At 40.2% G+C, this 25,608-nt stretch overlaps 1 protein-coding gene across 1 annotated transcript in view; it reads right to left on the minus strand.

Moving 5' to 3' along the window:
* The window catches only part of cdkal1 (CDK5 regulatory subunit associated protein 1-like 1), a 314,194-nt gene that overhangs the window by 59,642 nt on the left and 228,944 nt on the right, over nucleotides 1-25,608 (minus strand). Inside the window, exon 12 of the mRNA XM_034102687.2 lies at nucleotides 19,899-19,961. Coding sequence (XP_033958578.1) covers nucleotides 19,899-19,961 — 63 coding nt within the window. The remainder of the gene's footprint in view (nucleotides 1-19,898; nucleotides 19,962-25,608) is intronic.

The following is a 25,608-nucleotide window of genomic DNA, read 5'->3' on the forward strand; positions in this document are numbered from 1 at the left end:
TCTTTCTTCCGTATGCCCCCCACACACACACACACACACACACACACACACACACACACACACACACACACACACACACACACACACACACACACACACACACACACACACACACACACACACACACACACACACACACACACACACACACACACACACACACACACACACACACACACACACACACACACACACACAGCCTGCAGTCAGTTAATGCATCACTTTCCCCACCTGCTGTGCCCCAGTTTTTGTAACTCGGTTATAATGAGAATAAAGCCTTTGCAGTAGTGGTTTCACATTTGGCCCAATACACACAGCTCATTTACAGGGCCATGTTTACAGTGTGTGTGTGTGTGTGTGTGTGTGTGTGTGTGTGTGTGTGTGTGTGTGTGTGTGTGTGTGTGTGTGTGTGTGTGTGTGTGTGTGTGTGTGTGTGTGTGTGTGTGTGTGTGTGTGTGTGTGTGTGTGTGTGTGTGTGTGTGCGTGTGTGTGTGCTACTGTTTTCCAAGTCTTACAAACACACACACCTTCCAGCAAGATTTCACGTAAAACTCATGTTTACATTCAGTCATGTTGGTCAGTCATTCTTGCTTTAGGGCCTTAAAATAATCTCTCTATCTTTTGTGTTGAAAGGTCAAATGAAGCTGTGCAACCTATAGTTGGCAGTACCAATATATAAATTGCTAAAAAAATTCTACAATCTAATAAATGTGTAACTTAAAAAACCCAATCCTAGTGCAAACATACAAAATGCAAATGGAATATTTGCATTATATCTTTCTGAGCTCCAGGATGTGCGCGTGGTCGGGTGTGGTTAATTTGTGACTGTGGACTTGACAGATGTGGAGTGACTGATATTATCAGCCTTAGGTGATTATGTTGGTTTCCCACACTGATAAAAATATAGATTGGTCTACTAAACGGGCACTAAACCTCTAAATGACAAGGGCAGGGTTTAATAACTCGTCTTAATAACCTACTTTGAAGGAAGTTTGTCTGTGTAAAAAGTTGAGTTTTCAGGAAGAAAGAGAAAAATGGATACCTTACTGACAACCAACTTGCGGTGGTCTGCTTTTTTAAATAATGATGGGACTGAAAACAAGAAAGTTACTTGTGAATTGTCCCTTAAATGTCTTTAGGAAATAAAAAGAACAGGATGACACGATGGAAAAAACAGCTCTAAAGACAGCTCTCATTGTTCAGTAAAGCTATATAGGCAAAAAACACGTTCAGCAAATGAATAGTGTCTTTAAGATATTAAGGTCATAAAGGTATTCAATGAAGGTAACTTGACAAAAGATAACTAAACTACAAATATTTGTTTTGGATAGAGCAAGTCGATAACTTGTAAACTTACATTGGTCAAGATAAAGGCTGTGCAACTTCCACAAAAAATCAATAAGTAAACACAAGATTTCAAAGAGTGTTAACATGCAATTTCCAATGGAAGATAAGCTCGCCACAGCTTGTTAAATGAGAAGCTAAAATAGCTAACAAAGGGCCTGGTGTAGTTAGCATGAATCAAGGCAAAGTGAATTCATCCTGAAGACATTGGCTGAGTTAGTTCTCTGTATTGACAAAATGTGTGTGACTGTGAATGTGTGATACTGTGATAAGCTGTGATTTAAAATGGGAGGGGGGAATGCAATTGCCAATTTAAAACACACATAACTTTCACACACTAAATCATTATTGTTGGTACCTAGATATCACCATCTTTCCTTGGTGCCTTTGGACTGAACATAGCACAAAACCGAGAAATGTAGATACCCACTTTGGGAGTAAAGAATACAAGCAGGCATAAAGGCAAAGAAAGACAAGTTTAGCCTGTAGCCTGAACACATGCTTATCAAATTTCCATATAGAGTGTAGTGGATTTCGTTGAATCAGACTTTTAATATTTTCTAATGACAGGCTATGTTAGCAATCAGGTACAGACAAACAATTACTAGGAATGGTAAGCCTGCATAAATGCATACCTAAAAACATTTGTCTCCAACATTAGCATGCTCACACACAGTGAAGTTTAATGATAGTCGAAACACTTAAAAAACGTATACAATCAGGGTACCCGAACAAACAAAAAGACACAGTTCACAGAATCTGTATAATCAGCTGTGATGACGCTGAGCTGTGACGGTGAACTCCGTCTGCTACAGAATGGCGTTCATTAATGATGACCCATGTTAATGGCCCAGGCAATCAGGGAGGAGCAATACTTTTGCTTCAAAGCAATACTTTGAGTTAATACATTTGTGCAAGTAGGTCTAAGCTCCAAAAAAACACTTTTCTATGTTATTTAAAAATATAGAAATGCTCAGTACATAGATAAGCAAATGACAGAGAAGGCTAGCTTAAATGTTAAAATAAGTGAAGTGACACTGATAGAAGAGTGTCAACTGAATATAAATGCAGCTAGTGTTTCCAAGTTGTTTTTACATGTGTTTTTTTTAACCAAAAGGCACAAACCAACGAAGGATGGCTAAATCTCCTCTGGTAACATAACCTGCTTTTGGTCCTTAAAAGAAAAAGTAATTGGAAACATTTTCACAACTCAATCAATAGCAGTTGCTCCCACTCCTCCTATTAGCAGAGCATGCCATACTGAATCAAACCATGTGGTTGATTTACTTTAAAGGAAGAGAATCCACTTAGCCAGCCGAGCAGCTGCAGGATAAAGAAGGTAATACAAACACAACCACTCACCTTTCTGAATGAGGCTGGTAGAATTGGAGGCCTATTGACTGAATCAGGAAGCATTCACACTCCTGTCTAGGAAACCATTTAGCAACACAGGCTTAATACCCCTCCTTCACTCAGTTCTCTGTCCCTTTCTCCCTCTCCGTACCCACACACACTCCCTACTGCCACCCCTCCATTCAGATGTCAGTCACAGATGACTGAACAAAATAAGTTGCTGCAGACCCATGGTGTGTGTGTGTGTGTGTGTGTGTGTGTGTGTGTGTGTGTGTGTGTGTGTGTGTGTGTGTGTGTGTGTGTGTGTGTGTGTGTGTGTGTGTGTGTGTGTGTGTGTGTGTGTGTGTGTGAACTTGTCTGAATTGATGTTTGTGAATAACTCACAGGCTGATGCGTTTGGCCCAACAAATGGAAGCAATCAACAAGCCATTACAGCACAGACTGTGTCACTTTGAGAAGTGCAAGTGAAAGAGAGATGGGGTGAAACAGCAAATATTTATCATTAAAGGAGATTTATTATTAAAGGAGAACAAATCATATCAAACAAGCATGCCAACTAGTGTTAATTTCGTCAGCTATTTTTTTATTTAGTTTTAGTCTTAGTCCTGTGTTACATTTTCTTTTTAGTTTTAGTCATATTTAGGGTGCGTTCACACCTGCCTTGTATAGTCCGGTTGAATCGAACCCTGGTGCGTTTAGCCGCTTGGTGCGGTTCATTTGGGTCGGTGTGAACGCAGTCCGAGACCTCTTAAGTGAACTAAACAACCGGACTCTGGTCCGCTAAAATAGGTGGTCTCGGAGCGCTTGCTTGCGAACTCTGGAGCGGTTCATTGCTGGTGTGAACGCAGTCCGCACCAAAACATAGGAAGCGCAGTATTTACGTGTCACAAGAACGCGGATATCTTCAAAAATCTTTAGCGAAAGAGTCTTTCAAGACATCCGTGGGTGTTTAGTTAAAGAGTAAAGCAGAATTAAGTGTTGAACAGTGTCGTGTAAAGTAAAAATTCTCCGTCAGCTACATAAAAGTAAGAACACCTGTCGTCAGTGAAACGCCCCTCCTCTGCAGAACGTCTCTCATGGATAAACAGGAAAAGAACACCGACAGGCTGATCAGGAGCCCGACGGGAAGCGGAGGGATCTAGATCGGCATGAAGGTGTTCTTTTCCCCATAATGACCGCACATTATGCCGCTTATTACATGGCCACATTCTCAACAAAGTAACGACATGACTTCCAATATTAATTGAAATGCTTTTGTGGATTTAGAAAATTATTTTATTGATTTAAAAAATAGTTGTATTTAAATTTACATTGAAATAGTCCGTTGTTACTGGTTGAACTAACGGCAGGAACTGCTTCGATAGCGTTTTTGAGGAGCTTCATGATTACAGATTTGAAAAAATCGCTGCTTGCTTTAAAAGTAGCACAATTCATTATGTCAAACCTTGGGAAGTATCTAGATATCCCTGCCCTAATGCCAAAGTAACTGGCAACTGAATATGTGTCGCCGTCTGACCTATGTCTGGACCGCTGCGTAAAAAGGAGGGTTTCTGCCCATTACTTCTCCGCTGTTTTCTTGTCGCTCTTGTCTTGTCAGTTAGTTTCAGCCAAACTGTATACAGTTAAATCGAACGGACTTCTTTGTGCAGATGTGAGTGTCCTTAACAACGGTCAATAAATCCTTGACAGCGGTCTGTCTGTTCTGGATTAAAAACGTGTCACGTGTTTTGAATTGACCAATCAGAATCGAGTATTCAACAAAGCCATGTAATAATGTTTTTTAACGGACGTTGTCTGATTATATAATCATATGTCTGTTCATCTCCAGATTAACAGCAGCATGAGAATAACCTGCCGAAAGTGCCGATGCTCCATGGCGGAGGCTCCGCTAGAAATTGCCGGGATTTGCGTTTGTACCCCCTTAATGTCTGACCAATGGTTGAACAGCATTTCCGAGCACATGACTTGAGTTTAAAGTGTTTAGTCCGTTTGAGTTTTGCCCGTGTGAACGCAAACCGAACCTTCTGAAAAATGAAACTATGTAACAAACTGTCATCTGGTGCGCACCAGAGAGCGGACTATTAGGTGTGAATGCACCCTTAGTCACCTTCATCCTGTTTTTATTTAGTCAAGTTTTAGTCGACTAAAAGTCTGAGCATTTTAGTCTTATTTTAGTCGACTAAAACAGTAAACATTTTAGTCAAGATTTAGTCGACTAAAAGTCTGAGCATTTTAATCTTATTTTAGTCAAAGAAAACTAATTATTTTAGTCTACTTTTTGTCAATGAAAACTGTTGAGTCTTTTTTAGTCATCAGATTATTTAGAACATTTCAGTCAAACTAGTCTAGCCAAAACCAATAATTTGTCATTTTAGTATATATAAATAAATAAGATTATATCTTGTCCTTATTTGATGAAAAACACAGGTTGAATGATTAAGAATGCAGCTTTGCAGAGAGTATCTGGTCAGGTTTGTGATGTTTTTACCAGCTGTGTTATGGCCACATTGCTTCCCTTCTGATAAAACAATGTATTCGCTTTTTTTCTCCGCCTCATTGTAGCGAAAATGGGCCCAAATATCACATCGTTTCTTTCTCCCAAGCAGTGGTGGCTTTAGACTTTTTCGTTGTCAGTCATTTTGACGGACAGGATCGTAACATTTCCGTCATAATCCATTATTACCCGTCGAGTGCACAATTTATCAATCACTCGCGCTGACGGGGGGGTATTCGGTTAACGCGAGTGCGACCACTGCTCCCAAGCCCTGTTGTTGCCATTTTATTTTCTGTTAAATAAGCTTAGTTAGACCATGAGTTAGACCCGAGTCTTCCTGACAGTTCACAGTGTGCCGCTGCCCGGTGTAATTCAAATCTACCGCCGCGCGCAGCACAGACACACAGCTGCTGCCCTGCCGCAGCACCGGAAATGGAACTGCTGGGAGAAAAACTGACTATCAGAGATGTAACGTTATCTTTGATAATATTTCGTCTCCTCATTTTTCGTCAACGAAAGTAAAGAGAGATTTTGGCATAGTTTTTATTTAGTAAACTACATTTTCGTCTCGTCACTTTTCGTCAACGATATTGCATGATGATTTCGTTACAGTTATTGTTTACTGCCGTCGGTGCCGTCTCGTCATAGTCTCGTTTTCGTCATGGAAAAAAAGGTCGTTGACGAACATATTTCGTCATAGTTTTAGTCAACGAAATTAACACTAATGCCAACTGCATTTTTTTAATCCCTTTTTTCTAGTTTTACTAAGTAAATTCGTACAACTTTTCTGAGGCTTGCAAAAAATACAACAACCATATTCTCACTTTTGTCATTATTTAGTTGCTATAAAGCCATATATAAAGATTTAGTTGAGCGTCTAGTGCTTTTTCAGCAAACTACATTCATAATGTAGGTTAAAGGGCCTTTTTCATGTCAGTTCTTATACTCTAATTTCCACTAGATATAAAACACACCAAAACGCACAATTTAGAGACTAAAGAATCAATCACATATACCATAGTATATATTGAAGATGAAAGGGCCTTGGGTTTGTATGGGAGTGCCTGAAAGAAATTCAGCTCTCTAGTTTTGTATTCCTAAGGTTCAGCATTTGGTTTGTCATAACTGTATATCAATAGAAGTTAAGTATTTTAGAAAACACGACACCTTTTAAGAAATGTGTTGGCTCCAAAACGTTGAATCAAGGTGTGCGGAGAGGGATTTGGCAGTAGAAAATGAATAGACAACATTTCAACCAAATATTATCATGGTTCAAACGTCAGCCATTCTCATGCTCAGCCTTCTTTAAATGAATGTCCAAATAAAAAAAATTATCACACAAAAACATTAGACCAAAACAGATGATGTTTGTGTGTCCTGTATGTCTGTAGAACAAATACAATGTAGCTACAATGTGCTGTTGCATACACTAGACAAATAAAGAACCTGACAATATTTCAAAGGCAAATGTTTGTTTGGCACCAAATGGACTGAGTAATTATGGGGGCTCACAATGTGTTAGCATTTTTGTTGAACCGTACATCTGTATGTATTGTGTAACATTGACAGATTGAGAGCATGTATACATGGCTATCGTGCTGTACTGTACAGAAGCCAAAGAAACACCATGTCTTCCGTGTCCATGTGTCAACCAGCATTGTCATGTGGGTGGAATATCAGTGTGTACACTCATACATACACTCATACCTCATTACATTTGTTCCAATTTATGTTGCCTTAGATCAAGAAGGGGCTACATTTTACCCTTTACCCCAGGGGTGCCCAACCAGTCGATCGCGATCAAGCATTCCTGGAGGCTGCCGATGCGCTTTTTGGGGACAGTAACAATTTCAGCATTTCAACAGGTTTTTGATAAAAACTGAAGTTAGATACCGTTATTAATCAGCTGTATGTTTTAGTTTGTTTGAACTTATTCATTTGAATTATTGTACAAAATGGTATAAGAATGCAAACATTAAGATCTGTTCTGTTTAAATTGATTATAGTCTATTATCAATTCAGGTTAAGAATTGCATTGTTGCTTGCATCCTATTTTAAAGGCATTTCTTTTTATACTCTAGTAAAATGCAACAAAAAAGGGTTTGATTCTATTAATTTTGTCTTTTTTTCAGATTAGGTAAGCCTAATTTATACTTTTGTAGCAACACTATTTGTATATAATGACAAAGAAAGGGTTCAGAGTCTTTTCTTTTTTTCCTGTGTCATACAGTATGTGGGAGCACTGTTCAATGTTTCTTGAAAACATTACCCACTGTGACATGTGACATGTGAATAAACTCCAACTCTGTATCAACAACACTGTTGTGTAGCTTCAGTTAAATACTTGTATGTGGGTAGATTAGAAAGAGGTAAGATAAAGGATCTGCAGTATTTTATGAAGTAGGCTATTAATCGTACAAAGGTCAGTTTTATACAGTACAAGTAGAAGTGTGTATTTACCTGGTAGTAGGCTGTCAGTAATGGCTACGCCTCTCTATTTGGACTGGTAGATCTCGGCAGACTGGCAACTTTAAAAGTAGCTCTCGGTTCAAAAAAGGTTGGGCACCCCTGCTTTACCCTATAAATATCATAGCCATCTGAAGCCATGGAGGAAATACTTAGATGTAAAACCAAATACTTTTGTCTATAAACTTAGGAGCAGATAAAAACCCTTAAATAATATAGACACTCATTAGGCAACAGACATGTTTTTTAAATAAAATACCGGAGATAAACGCCTGCAGATCCCAGGAAATTAATTGTTACTCCAATTCCGTATCTAACAGAAAAAATAGGGCTTGAAAGTCAAAACAGATGGTCGTAGTTACTAAAGTGCTGGCAAAAAGAAGTTGTACCAGAATGCTAGAGTGTTTTGGACTTGAGCAAGAGGCATTCCAATTTTGTAAGATCCATGTCTGTACCACATCTATTTCATTTGATTGTTTTTAGCTATATTACTTAGGTGAAATACATGTGGGCCAATATTATATCATTCTAGATTTAGCTATCCTTTAGGGATTAATTCTGTCTTGACGTTATATGATTTTTAAGTGGGGTCATTGGAACTTTGGAAAATAGAAATGTAATTTTAAACAGATTGATAATTCCTGTAAGATTAGTACATTTAAGTCAGAATTTCATATAATCTAGTAACAACATTTCTTTCTTGTATAAATCTGCTGCTTCTCATCACTTATCGACAAAAGTGTGTGCTTTTTCCCAGAGTAAGGTTTTTACAAAGCAAGAGCATTAGCAAAGAGAGAAAGAGATACAATGGAGTGATGTGCTGAGATACTGAGAGGGAGGATGTTTTGTCTGTGTCTAAAAATGCATTCTTAATTGCCATTCAAAACAACTGCAATAATAACATTTTCATGAATTGCAGAGTCCAGCATAATTGTCAAATTAGAGATGGCTGAATGGTTGTAGTTATCAGCATACAAATAATGGCAACCTAATCAACCGCCTTTGAATGGTGGCAACAAAAGAACTCAACTAACAGTACTAAAGACTTTAAATACCTTCACATTCAAGACATTTCCAGACCATGTAAGAGCCACGCTGAACCTAAAGACTGCTAGAAAAAAGAATGGCTTTCACAGAATAGACTGAAAGAGACAGATAGGTGGAAAAACAAGTTAGGAGAGCATGGCGAGAAGATAAATCACCATAACCAACATTTCTGTCATCTTTTTTTCCTACTACAATTCCCTGCCCTAAATAGTCAGTTAATTAACAGAAGAGGAGAGAAACGCGTGGCAACCAAATGTCAAGTTCCACAAAGATGGAGGTTAGCTCTTCACAACAACGCAAAACAACAGCCGCTTAAAAAAAAAAACTCATTCTACAAAATAAAAGTAATTAAAATTGCCAAAAGGGAAAGAAAGCTGAATACTAATTGCTCAGTTTAGCAAAGAGTGGAAAATAGGAAGAAAAAAAAGATCTGTTGGGGGGGAGAGAGAATTGTTGGACTAATTAAATTTTTTTTATAAATAATTATGTCAACTTCCACGAGCCAAACTGGGATTTCAGAATAACTGAAGTGGGGAAGCCTTTGATTTAACTACCTCAACATCTCCCTGTATTTACAACATTACGTTTTCTCTCCCTCGCGGCCTGTGTGGCTGGGCAGGTGCAGCGGGCCATGTTGACAGCTTGTCCCTCCTCTCTTGCCGCGAGGAAAACTGTCACCCCCGTCATTCAGGCCTATGAACACAGCGTGGAGAATGTATGCATGTGTCTGTGTGTGCTCTTGGGAGACTGTGACAGTGTGGGGTGAGAGAAGACAGGGGAGAGAGGCTTTATTAGCTCTGCCAGAAACAGCTGAATGCACGGACACTCACACACACGTTTGCTGAGAATGACTAAAGCGGGATGAGACTTTCACAACCTCAACCCGAAAGGCCAGAGCCCTCAGGGAGCAAAACGTTAGACCAGATGACATGGTGATGCAGTAAAGGGACAGGAGACTCTGTGAGTGTGCAGTGTGTTATCTTTCCAACTACACACATGCACACGTTTGCACAGGCAAATAAACTGTGTTCACTCTACACAAACAAAGGAAAGCTTGCCAGTTGCAATGTCCAAATTCCTCTCATTGATCGATATAAACAATACTACTTAGTTGTAATGTGAACAGAGACAACAGGGGTGAGAGAAACAAGGCCTCAGACCGTTAAGTTGCCAGCTTAAAATTATCGAATTAAATGGGGAATAGCCCTTCTGGGACTGCCTAAAACTCAGTTGTGATCGAGGGTTGAAAGTATTGGCTGTTCCATATGATCACATGTATAAATTAGGGCTGTCAAGTTAACGCAAAACTTTTTTAACGCCACTAATTATTTTAACGTGAGATTAACGCATGTGTATTTGTCCTCGGCCCGCCCCGTAGTTTCAGAGCCTAAAGGCTTGACATTGTTGTTGTTGTTAGTTGGACGGAGGGAGATTCTAGCGAGAGATATGGATACAAAAAAAGGTGTTTTAAACAGCAAGCCAAGCTATGGCTTAAACAAATAGGTTTAAGTGAAGAAGGCAGATCTGGGAGAAGTATATTCTTAGTCAATTGTAATTTGATGCGGTTTTCAGGTGACTGATTGATGTTAAAGATTTCTTACTCTTAAACCCAAACAGAAATCATGAACTAGAGTGGTACCAAATGCATTTATTTGGGCCTCAAACTCTGTCTCGGGACCAAAATAGGATGCAGGCCAGTACATGTCAAAACTTTAACAGCGCTGTTTTAAGGGTGAGGCAGCACCACTCAACTGGGACACAGGAAGCACAAAAAACAAGCATGAACATGTACTCCAAAACAAAACACAAGGCTCCAACATGGCTCAGTGCATTACACAGTCAAGGCCTTAGAGAGTCTGAGTGTGTGTATGTATGTGTGTCCGGTGCGGGGCACTGGCCCTAGACAAAGTGCTCCGCCAGCTTTCTGCCCACTGGTCTTTTCATTGCTGACGGATGGGCCTTGTTGAGCACCATCTGGCTATAGGATATTTCACATTAATCATCAGGAACGCACATGCGTGCGCACGCACACACGCGCACACACACACGCGCACACACACACACACACACACACACACACACACACACACACACACACACACACACACACACACACACACACACACACACACACACACACACACACACACACACACACACACACACACACACACACACACACACACACACACACACACACACACACACACACACACACTTTTGTCTCAGTAAACATACACTCCCCAGATGAGTATAATTGTCTACATGTAAATTAACACAAAAGACAACATCTACCTCAGACATATTTATAGTTACAGTGCTGTTTAATTTGCATAGGCAAAGAGAACAAAAAAGGCAATGGGACCAAAAGAAAGAAAAATGATTCTAATTGACAGGTAATTTCAATTGCGCTTCAGCTAGCCATTTTCCACATTTGTGATTCAGAGCTAGCCACAGGAGATTAGAAAACAAGCATGGTTTAAAAAAAACTCAACAATTATTCCATTAAAAAAACATTGTTTCATTTGGTTGGTAGCCTGGAGCTATGGAACAATAAAGCCACACTAACCCAGCACCCCTTCCCTGACTCAGTCTTTATTAATGACCTTTTCATACCTATAGGAGGACACGTAGTAACAATAAAGGCTTTTAAGACACCAATTTCTCCCTTCCCTCTAAGTCTGTTTTCTCTCTCTCTCTCTCTCTCTCTCTCTCTCTCTCTCTCTCTCTCTCTCTCTCTCACACACACACAGATTGGGGCATGTTAGTAAACACATTATATCCTTACATAAACCGTAAGCTGAAAGGCCAGACACCCAAGGGAATTTAATGTAAAATGAGGAACATTATCAGACTTCATTTATTTCTATCTAACGGCTATATGGGCTTAATACAAGCTGATTTGCCTCAACATTTCCACGGTGTGTGGACATGGGCAAGGACAGCCAGAAACGAGACTGATCTGGGAGAAAACATGCTTGACATTAGATTTATTATCATTAAATCATATCTCACGACTATCTGGGTATGTAATGCAAGGGGATTTATTTGCACATCTACACAATCTATGGAAAAAGGACCTCGAGGAGCATTGCAGTAAGTTGTGCTGCATGGAAGATTTACAAGACACTTGCTTGACATGTTAGAAATATTTATGTATGAAGGCTAACAGATACCATATGATAGGGCAGGATTAGTTTTGACACATTTTATCCACAAAATATAGGGAAATAGGCAAGGTTATCAGAAGGTTAGATGGCAATTTACCCTGCTGGGGATTAAAAACATATGATGTTGTGTAGCAGTCATAAATGTGGCATATCAATGCAGTGGAATTATTTGTGTCAGTAGCAATTATATTAGTAACTTTATTTGTATTTTATATTACAACATGACTGTTGTCAAACATGTTCTCTACAGTATGAAAACAAGACAGAATGTTCATTTAATAAGACAAGATGTGTAAATATTAGGGGTGTAACGGTACACGTACCCGTACCGAAATTATTCGGTACGGGCCATTCGGTTCGGTACACGTGTGTACCGAAGTGTACCGAACGAATATAACGTTAAACGTAAAAAATTGAGAACGAGAAGTAATCTCAGGTGCTGCGTCGCAGCATTCAGAGTAATTTGCTCCCATTGGGCTCATCGCGTCATAGAGCGAGCAAGTCATTTCATTGGATGAGAGGGCATGCTATGAGAGCTGGTCAGAGGGATGCGTTCAAATTTAGTCAGTAATTTGAGGAACTGTCGAAAATTAATGGCGAACGCAGATAAAGTTGAGCTCGAAAATCCTCCAGCATCATTGAAGTCTCCGGTTTGGGAACATTTTGGTTTCGCAGTTACGAACAAGGATGACGGACAAAGACAGGTGGACCAAACCAAAGCTGTTTGTCGGCATTGCTCAACTAAAATTGGTTACGCGGCTGGCAATACATCAAACTTGCACTCTTGAAAAGGCATCACCCGAACGTGAATATAACCGGTACCAAAAGAAAAAAGACTGAAGTGCAAACCCAACTCCCGCTAGCATTTAGCCTCCACCACTCGCAAAAAGTTCAGACCGAGCCAAAGTTATTATAAACGCCAAATATCCTTATGTTGCCATGTTAGCAAAGCGCTACCTGGCTGTATCTGCTACCTCTGTCCCTAGCGAGAGGGTTTTCTCCACAGCAGGAGACATTGCTAGTGCCAGCAGATCTGCCCTTTCGGCAAGCAATGTGGACAAGTTCATCTTTCTTTAAACAACATGAAAATACAATGACAAGCAAGTCCTAATGTCAAGCTGGCTGCTTAGGTACTAGTACAGTACAGTTCAGATACAGATTATTTCAGTTCATCGAAATGCTGCACCTTAATGTTCATTTGATTATATTTTGTATTTATTTGAGTGAATATTCATAGTTTAATAATAATTAAAAACCCAAAACTAATAGTTTATGTTTTGTGAGTACTAGTACAGTAAAGTTCAAATACAGATTATTTCAGTTCATCGAAATGCTGCACCTTAATGTTTATTTTATTATATTTTGTATTTATTTGAGTGAATACATTATTCACAGTTTAATAATAATAAAAAAATATATATATGTTTTGTTTTGTGAAAAAAAATTCTGCTGAACCGAAAACGTACCGAACCGAACCGTGACCAAAAAAACCGAGGTACGTACCGAACCGAAATGTTTGTGAACCGTTACACCCCTAGTAAATATGTATTGAGAGTACAGTCAGAAGGTTTGGGGCTCTGACTGCAGCCATGTTTCATCTTTAGCCTCAACTTTGAAATGGTCAGGGGCTTCATCCCTGAGGATCTCAAACTTCACACCAGCTCAGAGTGATGTTAGACGTCTAAGAACTGTGAGAGACACAGTGCCTTTTAAGTGTTACTTCATATAAAACCCGTCTTCTTAGAATGAAACACTCACCCCCTTTATGCTCTTTATTTTTTACACACATACATATACGCATGAACTTTGAGCAAGTGGATTTTAGAAGTGGTTTGTAATGGGCAACACATTCAGGGACATAATCTAGCCTTTACCTTAAAACTCTAACTTGCAATTGGGAGTGGTAACTAGGGCTGTGCAATTAATCGTATTTTAATCTCGACTACAATTTTGGCTTGCAACGATTATGAAAACAACGTAATCGAAATAAAATGATTATTTTGCTGCATTCCCTTTCTAAAGCCCCTGTCACACTGTCCCGAAATTGACACCAGATGGACACACGATAAAGGAAATGTTCAAATTCGGCTCTGATCTTAACAACATCGGGCCATTCGTGAGGACATCTTAAGCCATCGTATGACCGCCGGTGGAGTTTCTCAGGCTCCGGCACCAACTTCGTGAGCAGTGGAAAAATCTTTGGCATGCCAACAAATTGCTGAAGGACCTTTTTGAAGGTTCATTTTCGTGTTGAATTTGTGGGTCCATTTTGCCCTTCGTAAGGCCAGCGTGAGGGCATCTTGTCAAATCGTGTCATCTTCGTCTTTACTTCGTGTGATCATCGGTGCCATTCTTTCACACACAGTGACGTCACGAGCTAACCACAATGCAACGCGCGCCATATATATATATTAGAGCCGGGACTCGATTAAAAAAATTAATCTAATTAATTAGAGGCTTTGTAATTAATTAATCGAAATTAATCGCATTTTTAATCAAATATACATATTTGACCTGAGAATAGTGAGAAGCAATTTTCACATGGATTTTACTCCAAGTGGTCTACAGTCCAAGTGCATGACATTAAGGATTTTGGGAGATGTGGGCCATCTAAGCTAATTTACAGATGGCCCTGAGCCCAATAGAGATTGCCCTGAAAAATGCACGCGGACGAAATGACGCACGAAGGGTTTGGGGGGCCTCCGTCCCCCTAGACAATTTTGATTTTTGCAGGTCTTAGATGCTGTCTGGTGCATTCTCTAGACTGAATTATAAGATGAACCACCACAATATTATATTGTACAATTTCAATTTTATTCTTCATTTCACTTGTTTGTTTGTTCTTGTTTGTGTTTGCTCGCTTGCATGCCCTGCATAGCTATAATAAATACTTAAGTTGTTGGTCAAAACACTTTCCATCTGATGAAGGCAAATGCCTTCCCAGATGGAAAAAAGTAGAAAACATTACATTCAGTTATAACTGCAAAAACAAACATTATTTACACTATTATGGCCCCTGTTAAAAATGTTTGTAATGTTAACTACTGTAAGTTGGTCGAACGAATGCCTCCTCATCCAGAAGCTGACCGAGCAGACCCGAGCAGCAGTCGAGAGGAGCCGAGCGCATCCGCGAAGCACACGTCAGAGTTCCCGTTAGCCGGCAAATCTAAATATCTTCGGTCAAAATAATTTCCCTTTAGAGCAATACCGCTTCAGTTGCGCCACTTATGTGACAGACAAGAAGAGTATGTGACAGACAAGAATAGTCAACTCTAATGTCTAACACTTAATGTGGAGAAAGAGATGTCCTGGATGGGTTGATTGTGCGTTGATCTGTTGGTAATGCCTCGGGGTTCCGGTGGGCATGTAAACAAATGCATAATGCTGCGCTATACTTTGTGGCCTCATCCAGTTGCATAGCGACACTTATTGTGTAGTTGTCTTTTAATAAGCAGGTAGTCATATCATTAGCTAGAACTAGCTGGATCTGATCGATATGGACATAAACGCGAGTGAAGTCTAATCTGACGGGAGAGAGAGATCAGCTGCTGCTGACGAGTCGAGACTCGACACGCAGCTCTGCATAACCACATGCAGCGGTGAGCGGAACAAAACACACACTTCAGGTTAGAATATCACACGTAGCTATTTTAATTACCTCTCAAACTACCTAAACTAGTTATAGATATGTTTAGTTTTACTGTCGGGTCACTCATTACTGGATCCGCGAGCTGCATGATACTGGCATAATAGATTGCCCAATCGGGCAACCAGCAGGTGAGGCTTCATTGCCCGAGCTAAATACTAGATGGCCCCGGGCCATCGGGCAGTCCTTAATGTCGAGCCCCAATGAGCCAGGGAGTTGGTTATTTTCTCAGACGTGGACTTACTCATCCTGGCCCTGAAACCAGTCATCTGGTTGAGTGTGGGTTGGGTCAGGGTGTGGTTCCTTGCACTCGGAGTCGGGCTAACGTCCACGCTAGCTGCTACATGCTTTGCATTTAGGTGATACTTTAGGCTTGATGTGCTGCGGTGATATGCAAATTCTTTTTTGCATAATTTTCACACAACCATGCTCTTGTCGACGCTTCCATCCGTCCGTTTTTTAAAACAAAATTTCCCATCTACGGGGCCGACCAAAGCGGTCTCATCAGCTTGTTCGTTCATGTTTGACTATTGTTCACCGTGGTTTGTTGTTGTTTGAAGTCCCATGCTGAAGTCATGAACGTTAGTTGGTGCTCCAGTATAATCGGTACGCCTGAAACTCATCCAGTGAGAAACGTTCCGCTGTGCAAAAATAAGTGCGATTAAAGTGCGATTAAAATGCGTTACTTTTTTTAACGCGTTAATTTTTGTGTAATTAATTAATCTTAATTAACGCGTTAAAGTCCCGGCCCTAATATATATATAAATCCGCCATTTTCCTGGAGGTGCTAATATCCTGGAGGTGCTAATGTAAACAGCTAGCTAACGTAGCCAGGCAGAGCGCACTAGGTTTTTTTTCTGAATTAACGACCGAAGAAATCGCTGCATGTCTTCGGATTACATCTCTGGACTTGAGGGGTGTGCTTTACGTCGTTACCAGCGTAAACTAGATCTGTGTGGGTTGTCCGATTGCCCTTACAGACTGCCTGCAGATGTATGGAAGAACGACTCTCGAAAGTGGCCTTCGGTCGAATTTGGCAGCATCTACCTACGTCTATCTTCTGGAAACACCAGGTGAATACCCCACTTGTCACAATAATATTATCATGCCGTTGCATATATGTGGTATTTTAGAGTTGACTATATTGATTAAGGCAATAGACTATGATATTCTGCTTGCACCTCGCGTGAAATGGCGGATACCGGAAGTACGGTGTCGCCCTTGGCCCAAAACCCGTATGTGTGTGTGAAAGAATACGAAGGAAACAAGAAGCTGCCCGATTGTTTATGCTGTTGACAACATGACGGAGATAAGTAATATCTTCTGATCTACATATAAAGACGGAGAAAGTAAAGAATAAAGTGTATATTTACATGTTAGCACCCCCCGAAGAGGCACAAGCTCTTACGTTGAGTCTGGATACATTCTAAATCATCAGTAAAGTCTACGACCATATTTTTGTGTGTGGTTCGGCTGCCATCGTGTGGCCTTCTGTAGGCATTGTACTTGCTTCGGCTGTTGCTTGGCTGTTGACCAAGTTCGGGGCCATCTTCGTGTGAAATTCACAATTCCATATTCCATATGCGGGACAGTGTGACATGGGCTTTAATGATGCTCTCAATTTGTCTTGCGTTATATATCCTGACGCGTGTGCGCTTTTGCCCCTCCCTAAAAGCCCTCTCGGCCAGGTTGTGTTGTGACTTGCAGTCTGTTTAATAAATCCATATAAACACGTTACAAGGGAAGCTTTAGTTGCTGTGTATTTATTCTCCGTTCTCTAGTGTACAGAGTCAGTCAAACTTTTACTGACTCGTCAAGCCTCTTAGCTCGCTACTTCCTGTTTCCGGATAAGGGATTACCAAAATAAGAGTACTGCGTGTATCAGTATAATTAAACATTACAGGTATATGTTTAGTAGGTTGTGGAAATGCGCTCCAAAATATTTGTTTATCTTCTTTATTGGTATTTATTATTTTGATATTATTTATTTAAATGTATATACATTTCTAATTAGATTTTTTTTATTGGTTTTTCAGTTGAATTATATTTAAAGTTCAGGGTAATCAACTGTTAAAAACATAATGTTCAAATTATTATTATTTTTTTTTTAAGTTCAATAAATTGATGTTTTCAAAGTCAATGAATAATCGTATTTAATAATCGTATTTAATAATCGTGATATTTGGCCAAAACTAATCGTGATTATGATTTTTGCCATAATCGAGCAGCCCTAGTGGTCACCAATCAAAGACTTTATGAATCAGCATGGTGACAAAAAAACACACGCAAACCAGTGATCACAACAAAGTTTGTTGGTTGGGGAAGCTCAGCAAAGCATGCTCTGTGCACTTTCCCAGTGTTGGTTTAGCAATTCCTCTGGGAATCATACTTGAGGAGAGAGCATGTTCACAAAATACTACAGTAAGTATCTGATTTGATGCAAACTGGTCAATGTACTATAAATATATTCTCCGGTAACTTTGATCTATTCCTTGTTTGTGAACGTAGGCATTAACTTATGTGCATCTGTGTTTCATGTGCAATACTATTATGTGTGTGTGTGTGTGTGTGTGTGTGTGTGTGTGTGTGTGTGTGTGTGTGTGTGTGTGTGTGTGTGTGTGTGTGTGTTTGCTTCCAAGAGTGGGAGGCAGAGGTCCATGCCACAGTTGAAACGTGATCACTCTCATATCCTTTTAATTAGAGTTTAACATATAACCACAGCAGCCCCCCCCCAGAGGTATAAACTCTGCAAAAGAGACTTGACCAAGCTAAAACTTTGCTTAATGACAGTGTGACAAATGATAGGTGTGCTTCAATCAACATCTTGTTAACAACAGTCACTCTGCAGTAGAAGCATTTTTTCTACACTATCCTGCTTTTCATCAAATCCGGAAAGGAAAGTAACAACTGCTTTTCACACCACTGCTCAGACATTGGGCAAAACACATCAATCACCATTGTTATTTACAAAGCAAAAAAAAGAAGAGGGAAATATTTGTGGACGTGGGTAGCCATATGCAAAGACACATGATCCCCTAGTCTAATATGTCAAAATATAATTTTTCCTTGCATGACGGTAAAGTAACGTGGTGACAGCTGTTGTCATGAGCTTGTCACTTTCGGAAGGACATCTTTATATAAGAACTCACCCACACATTGCTGTCAAAAGGGTCTCATCATCATAAGCATGCCTGAAGAGAGGCATGTTCAGTCTGCTGTCAGATTTAACCTCATACAGTATGAGCTCATACACACACACATATATATCAGGGTTTCCGTTAGCCGGTAATTACCTGTTTTTAGCATGGTAACATTTATTAAAAACCGGTAAATTCAAAACCTGCCGGTCAAAATGTCCGGTAATAATTAGGGATGCTCCGATCGATTGGCCGCCGATCATTATAGGCCGATATTCACTCTTAATAGTTTGATCGGTGCTCTCTATAAAGGCCGATCAGGAGAGCTGGATCTGATCGATATGGACATAAACGTGAGTGAAGTATAACCGGACGCGAGAGAGATCAGATCAGCTGCTGAGTCTGACGGAGACACGCAGCTCTGCATGATCACCTGAAGCCCCGCCCACTGTTTAGCGAGCTGCATGAGAAACTGACGGGCTGTCAGGAGGGAGGGAGAGGGGAAAAGAGAGGATCCGTTTATCCCGTGTTATTATCCAAAGTTAATGTAAACTTTTGAATAATGTACGTTATCTACTATAAATAGTTTGTTTGAATGTAATAAGTATGTTGTTTGTTGTTTGGGGAAGCGCATCATTTATTGAAAAGTGAATCTGAACTTTTCGATCTGTTACGATTATAAACTGAAGCAATATAAAAACGAGCCCCATTAACTGAGTTTTAAACATCAGCATATCCGGTCATAGTCCGGTAATTACCTGCTAACGGAAACTCTGCTACACCATTCTTATTATTATTATTATTATTATTATTATTGAAACATGACCGGTAAGTTTCAAATTTGTCCGGTAAAATAAATTATTTCCGGACATTTGACCGGCAAGAAAAAATCCTAGCGGAAACCCTGATATATATATAGATTTTGTTTTACTTCAGAATTCAATCTCTCTCTCTCACACACACACACACATTTTCACAATGTAATCAGTGACAAACACTTGAGCTGTCCTCATCCACTAGATTGCAGACAAGAGGTGTCCGTCTTGAGGAGACATCAAACACAGCTATAAATACAATATGATGATGGTGACCTACAACTCCTTCGAAGTCAAGTGAAGGCTTTTGCTCAAGAGGTGAAGGAGGCTGAATACTTAAAGCTCCCCCCATTAACAAATGAACAAATGCAAAGAAAAACGTTGAAGAGCCAAACTGAGGAAGGCAGATACTGAAACATGTCTTACCTCGTGGTCGTAGGGGTTGTAAGAGTGGAAGAGTTGAGACAGCTCTTTAGTCCTCTGCTTTTTCTGTTGACAACAAAGAGAGAAATAGAAATGTAATAAATACAAAAACATATAATGTATGTATATTACAGTTTAAAGAACAATGTAAAAAGCTGGTGCTTGTAGATGAAGTATAAAGATAAATACCCAAATCCCATTCATTTAGATTGGGAAAGTATTCCATTCATACTGTAAGTGATGACACAATCTGCTCGGCATTGTGAATGTGACTTCTTGGCTTACTTGTTTGTATGGACTTGAAGCCAAAATGCAGACCCTGTACATAACACTTGACCTGAGTAGTTGTTTTAGTAACAGAAATGTTGTAACATCAAGATATATTTAGTAATCCTCCCTAAAAAGGTAATTCATTCACAGAATTCATTCAGTATGGCTACACTATTTAATTTAAATGTATTCCTGTATTGCACGGTGGAGCATGGGAGAAACGAATAACCTGTCAGAGATCTTGATCAGAATTTAAATAGTTTATATATCTATTTTTTCCGAACATTTTCCTACATCACTGATGAAAATACTTAAACAAACCCATCAGCAATTGTTTGACTAGGATTAAGCCTTTTTTAGTAGCTATAAATCAGCTATTTGTGTTGCTTGGCATTTCCTCTTTCATGTCTTGCAGATATGATTAATAAATAAACAATACATAGTTATACATATGGACACACCACACGGTTTTTAGGTCACTTAAACAGAAGGGGAAAAAAATCACTATTGCTGAGAATAATGCCTACAAGTATTCATTAAATCTATCAAATATGGAAGAGCAGAGGGAAAAAAATGTATATGCCCACCAGCTGTGTCAGAATATATTTATAGTTTTCTCCTTTGACTCCCGCTCAAAGTCTGGCCTTAACCTTGCGTGTCCTTAATGTGTAATGAGATGCACAAGCGTGAGACATGACTGTTTGATGTGTGACAGTTGTTAATGCAATCAGTTACATGAGGCCGATGCAGTTACAAAGAGTGCTAATTAGCTCGCTGATTAGGCCATGTCTGGCTAAGGGGGAAGGATATATGTATACGCTACTGTAGCTAAAGGGACTGTGCATTCATTGCTATGCTCTATTCTCTCCCTCCGTTCCTCTTTTCAGTGTATGCAAAGGGCGGAATTCAATGTCCTCAGGCCAGATCTGTACATATGGAGCAGACAATCTACAAGTCGCTCTGCTATCACACTCAGGCATCATTATAGCTTGACAGTCAAATGCAGCTAGAGGATGTTAAAAAGAAAAGGATGGAAACATCTATTAATACATAGAGGCGTGTGGCCAAACTGGAAAAGATGGACATAGTTTCAAAAGTTAACGTGAAATTACACGACAGGCTGTGCTAATGTCGTTCAACAGTAAAAGTGGAAAGGATAAGTTAGTTAGTGCAGAACGCAGCTGCACGTCTTCTAACTGGCCATAAAAAGCGTGACCACATCACCCCAATTCTGGCTTCCAGTTTGGTTCAGAATAGATTTTAAAATCCTTTTATTTGTTTTCAAAACCCTAAATGGGGTGGCTCCGGCCTATGTAGCCGAACTCCTCCATCGCTACACCCCAGGCAGAGCCTTAAGGTCGGCTGATCAGCTGCTGTTGATAGTGCCTAAGACCAGGCTTAAAACCAGAGGGTACCGAGCATTCGCAGCAGCGGGCCCCAGGCTCTGGAATATTTTGCCCCTCCATGTGAGGTCGGCCCAGACCCTGGGGGTTTTTAAATCAACACTTAAAACTCACTTTTTCTCTCTGGCCTTTTAGGCTTCTCTTATCAAGAATAACTTTTACCCAAGACCTTTTCCCTCTCTAACCTCTCGAGTTTTATTAGAGGGAAACGGTTTGTAGAGTGGCTTAGACAGGCCGGGGAGTGTTACGATTCGTAGACACAGCGTACCTCCCTATCTCTCATCAATTTCAAACTAAGGCTCCAGTGGGGACCTTGTTCCCTGAGTGTGCTTCTCCACCTATGTTTCTTACTCTCTTACTACCCTTTGCCCTTAACTTATTCTAAGGGAGTGCTTGGTCTTCCGTCTGTCTGTCTGTGTCTGTGTATTCTCTTGTTCCGATTAACCCGGCCACATTTTTTCTTGTTTTGTGTCTATATCTACGCCGGGATCCGGAGTCGAGGCTGATCTTCTTGCTGTGGTCCTGGATCCTCTATCCTGAGTTCTGGATTAAGTCGTGGACTTCGGGTCGTGGCTAAACCTGTCTCTGCAGTCCTGCCTGGGTCTCGTCATGCTGCTTCCCTGATGGCTCCCACAGGATTGTAGTTGACATCTTCGTAGATTCATCTTCTTATTATAGACACATGCATTTCCTAACATTTGGACTACCTATGCTGTAAATGTATTATCTCTTCAATTTACACACGGCATCTATTGCACGTCTGTCCGTCCTGGGAGAGGGATCCCTCCTCTGTTGCTCTCCCTGAGGTTTCTCCCATTTTTCCCTTAAACTGTGGGTTTTCTCTGGAAGTTTTTCCTTGTACGATGTGAGGGTCTAAGGATAGAGGGTGTCGTTTTTCTCATACTGATATTCTGAACAATCTGTGCTGTTGTATTTGCTGTAAAGTGTCTCTACTGTAGGCTATTTTTATTATATGTACAGCACTTTGGCTCGACCAAAAATCGTTTATAAATGTGCTATATAAATAAAATTTGATTTGATTTGATAAGGTACAAAAACAAGTGCCACAGAGCAGCGGGTAAGAGAATAACAAATAAATAAATAATAATGGAGAAACATGAGGAAAAGACAGTAAAAAACGTATTAGTGTAGAAGTGTGTAATGGTGGAGAGTAGACTCTTTGCCATCGGCCAACTTCCACTTTGACTTTCTCAGTTGTTCTTCGTCTCTAGTAGTGAGAACACACTTCTCATCACTCCTCACCCTCCTCTCTATTCCCTCCGTCTGTGTACCGCTTCACATTTTTTTCTTCCCCCCCTTTTCTACGCATCATACTCCTTCTCTGTTCAACCAGGGCCCTTGTGATCCACACAATCCTGTAATCATCGGCCCTGTCCGTCTACCATCCTCTTCTTGTTTTCACCTGATTCCCTCTTGCTCTTTCTGCCAAAAGGCTCTCCAGAATCTCAAAATCCTCTTTTCTTTCATTTTCTTTGCCTTTCCGCTTATCCCTCCGGGCTCTGCCTCTCCCTCGCTCCCTGTGCTTCTCTCCAGTGAGGGAAAACTCTCACTAATCATTCTCCACTCTCTCACCCATCTTCCCCCTTATAAGTATGTCCCTCCACATTCTCTCTCTGCCTGGAGCACCTTAGGTGAGAGAATCTCTCTTATCACTGCTCCTCAACACCATTCTCTTCCTCCTTCCATCCCTTCATCACTCTCACCATCATCCAGTATACTTTGATGCTCAACTGTGTGTGTGTGTGTGTGTGTGTGTGTGTGTGTGTGTGTGTGTGTGTGTGTGTGTGTGTGTGTGTGTGTGTGTGTGTGTGTGTGTGTGTGTGCGCGTGCGTGTGTGTGTGTGTGTGTGTGTGCATATGTGTGTTACTGTAAGGCAGAACTACAAGAAATATTTGTTCAGGCACCAATGAGCTCCCAGTAGAATTTAGCCATCACACACACATACATGCACGCCTACAAAAACACACACACTACAGGCACACTCACCAATGTTGGCTCCCACACTGACTCACACAAACACATGCTGTACAAAAAGGACAAATGTGTGAAAACATGCCGGATACAAGGTAATATCAATGCCGATGTGAAAATAGGAGCAACAGATTCAATTTAAAAAAAGAAGACCGATAGAACAAAAGATTAAAAAGGATAACACACGATGGTGAGACAGAGGAACATAGCAGGACTGAATGAAAGAGGAAGTGATGTGGCCACCTTTCTACATGGAGGTTAAGAGGTGGACATTTGTAATGGAAAAAGGTGGCTAGGTGGAAGTGAAATGAAATGTTCTCATCTACAAAACACCACCCATGCACCTGTGGAATTAATCAGAAGCCAGTGGCAGAAGCCTCCACTGGACGACAGAGATGTGTACGTTATTACAGTTTGAACAGCTTTTTCCTTCAATTGATTGCATACACCTGGATTACTGTAGTTAAAACTATATAAATAATCCCTTTGTCGCATATACAAAGCACGGAATTGGTCTATGAACTTTCACTTTTCATACAATATTTCCATTAAAAAAAGAATACTACATTAAAACAAAAAGCATCATTTTTATAATTTGAATAAACAAATTCAAGCTGCCACAAATAAAGACCTATCAAAAACATTGCAGCACTTAAGTTATCTAAAACACCCTGTTAAAGGTAAATTGTTCAGGTATTCGTCGGTGTTTTCTTTCCTATTCCATTTTATTTTAAAATGAAAGAGCTTTATTAGCTTGCTGCATAATAAAGTATATGTATACAGGTATGAATGTGTGAGCGTGCATGAGTATGTGGTTAATCAACCAGAAAAGTTAATCTAGCATGCCATTGGGGTTGTGTTAGTGACATCCCAGAAATTCAGAGCCACTATGTGTGTGTGTGTGTGAGTGAGTGAGTGAGTGAGTGAGTGAGTGAGTGAGTGAGTGAGTGAGTGAGTGAGTGAGTGAGTGAGTGAGTGAGTGAGTGAGTGAGTGAGTGAGTGAGTGTGTGTGTGTGTGTGTGTGTGTGTGTGTGTGTGTGTGTGTGTGTGTGTGTGTGTGTGTGTGTGTGTGTGTGTACGTGGAACTGTCACTGCGGTGATGATGAACGATGGTTGTTACCATTACGTCCATCTGTTGTTGCCACCAGAGACGGATGCTGCGTCTAACGGGAAGTGACATTACATGGATGTGTACACTTGTATTCAGACGCAGACTCCAAACACATGCAGGAGCGGTGAACACAGGAGCACACACTCTGCTGCCAACAACACGCATAAACTCACAGGCTTCATTAAAACACTGCTGTTCAACATACATCTTTTTTTTGTAAAAATATTGGCACAACGCTGCAGTTTTAGGCAAAATATGCAATTCTTCAGTGCAATTATCCTGACCTAATGAATGGATACAATTATTTACTAGAAACTTTTTAAAAGTAATATGTTGGTCAAAATAACCAGCAAATAAAAACCAACGGACTAAAAAGAATCAAAACTGTCCAACTCAGGGTCAGCGCTCAGGGTCATGGTCCTGTGTCTAAGTGTGTAATGGTTTAGGCTGATTTTATTGTTCTTATCTTTGTTTTATCTGTATTTTACTTTGTTTGAATTCTTCTACAGTATATCATTGTTTGACTTTGTTTACTTTATCTGACTCCTGCCCTCAATGATCTCTCTGACATTAAAATAAATAAATGTACTGAATTATAAGATGAGATGCCAAGGCACTTTCAAATGGATCCAAAATATGTTATTACATAGTTATTTGTGTATGCCAACACAACCAGGAAGGTCATGCTATTGGTTTAATGTTAGCGTATTTGAGATAAAATGCTTAATGCATGACTCCCTGACACAAGACATTGAATGGTGTGTGTTTGTGGTTTTGAGTGTGTCTATATGAGCCAGTACATGTATGTCAGTATGAGTTGAGTGGGAATGTGTTATGGGGCAAGGTAACAGTGATCTTGCCTTAGACTGCACTGTAAGAGCTTCTGGTTCACCAGTATGTGCCCGTTTGTCTTTCCCTAATGACAGACAGATGTTAG

Source organism: Pseudochaenichthys georgianus, chromosome 16 (assembly GCF_902827115.2).
Source record: "Pseudochaenichthys georgianus chromosome 16, fPseGeo1.2, whole genome shotgun sequence".
Classification (NCBI taxonomy): domain Eukaryota; kingdom Metazoa; phylum Chordata; class Actinopteri; order Perciformes; family Channichthyidae; genus Pseudochaenichthys; species Pseudochaenichthys georgianus.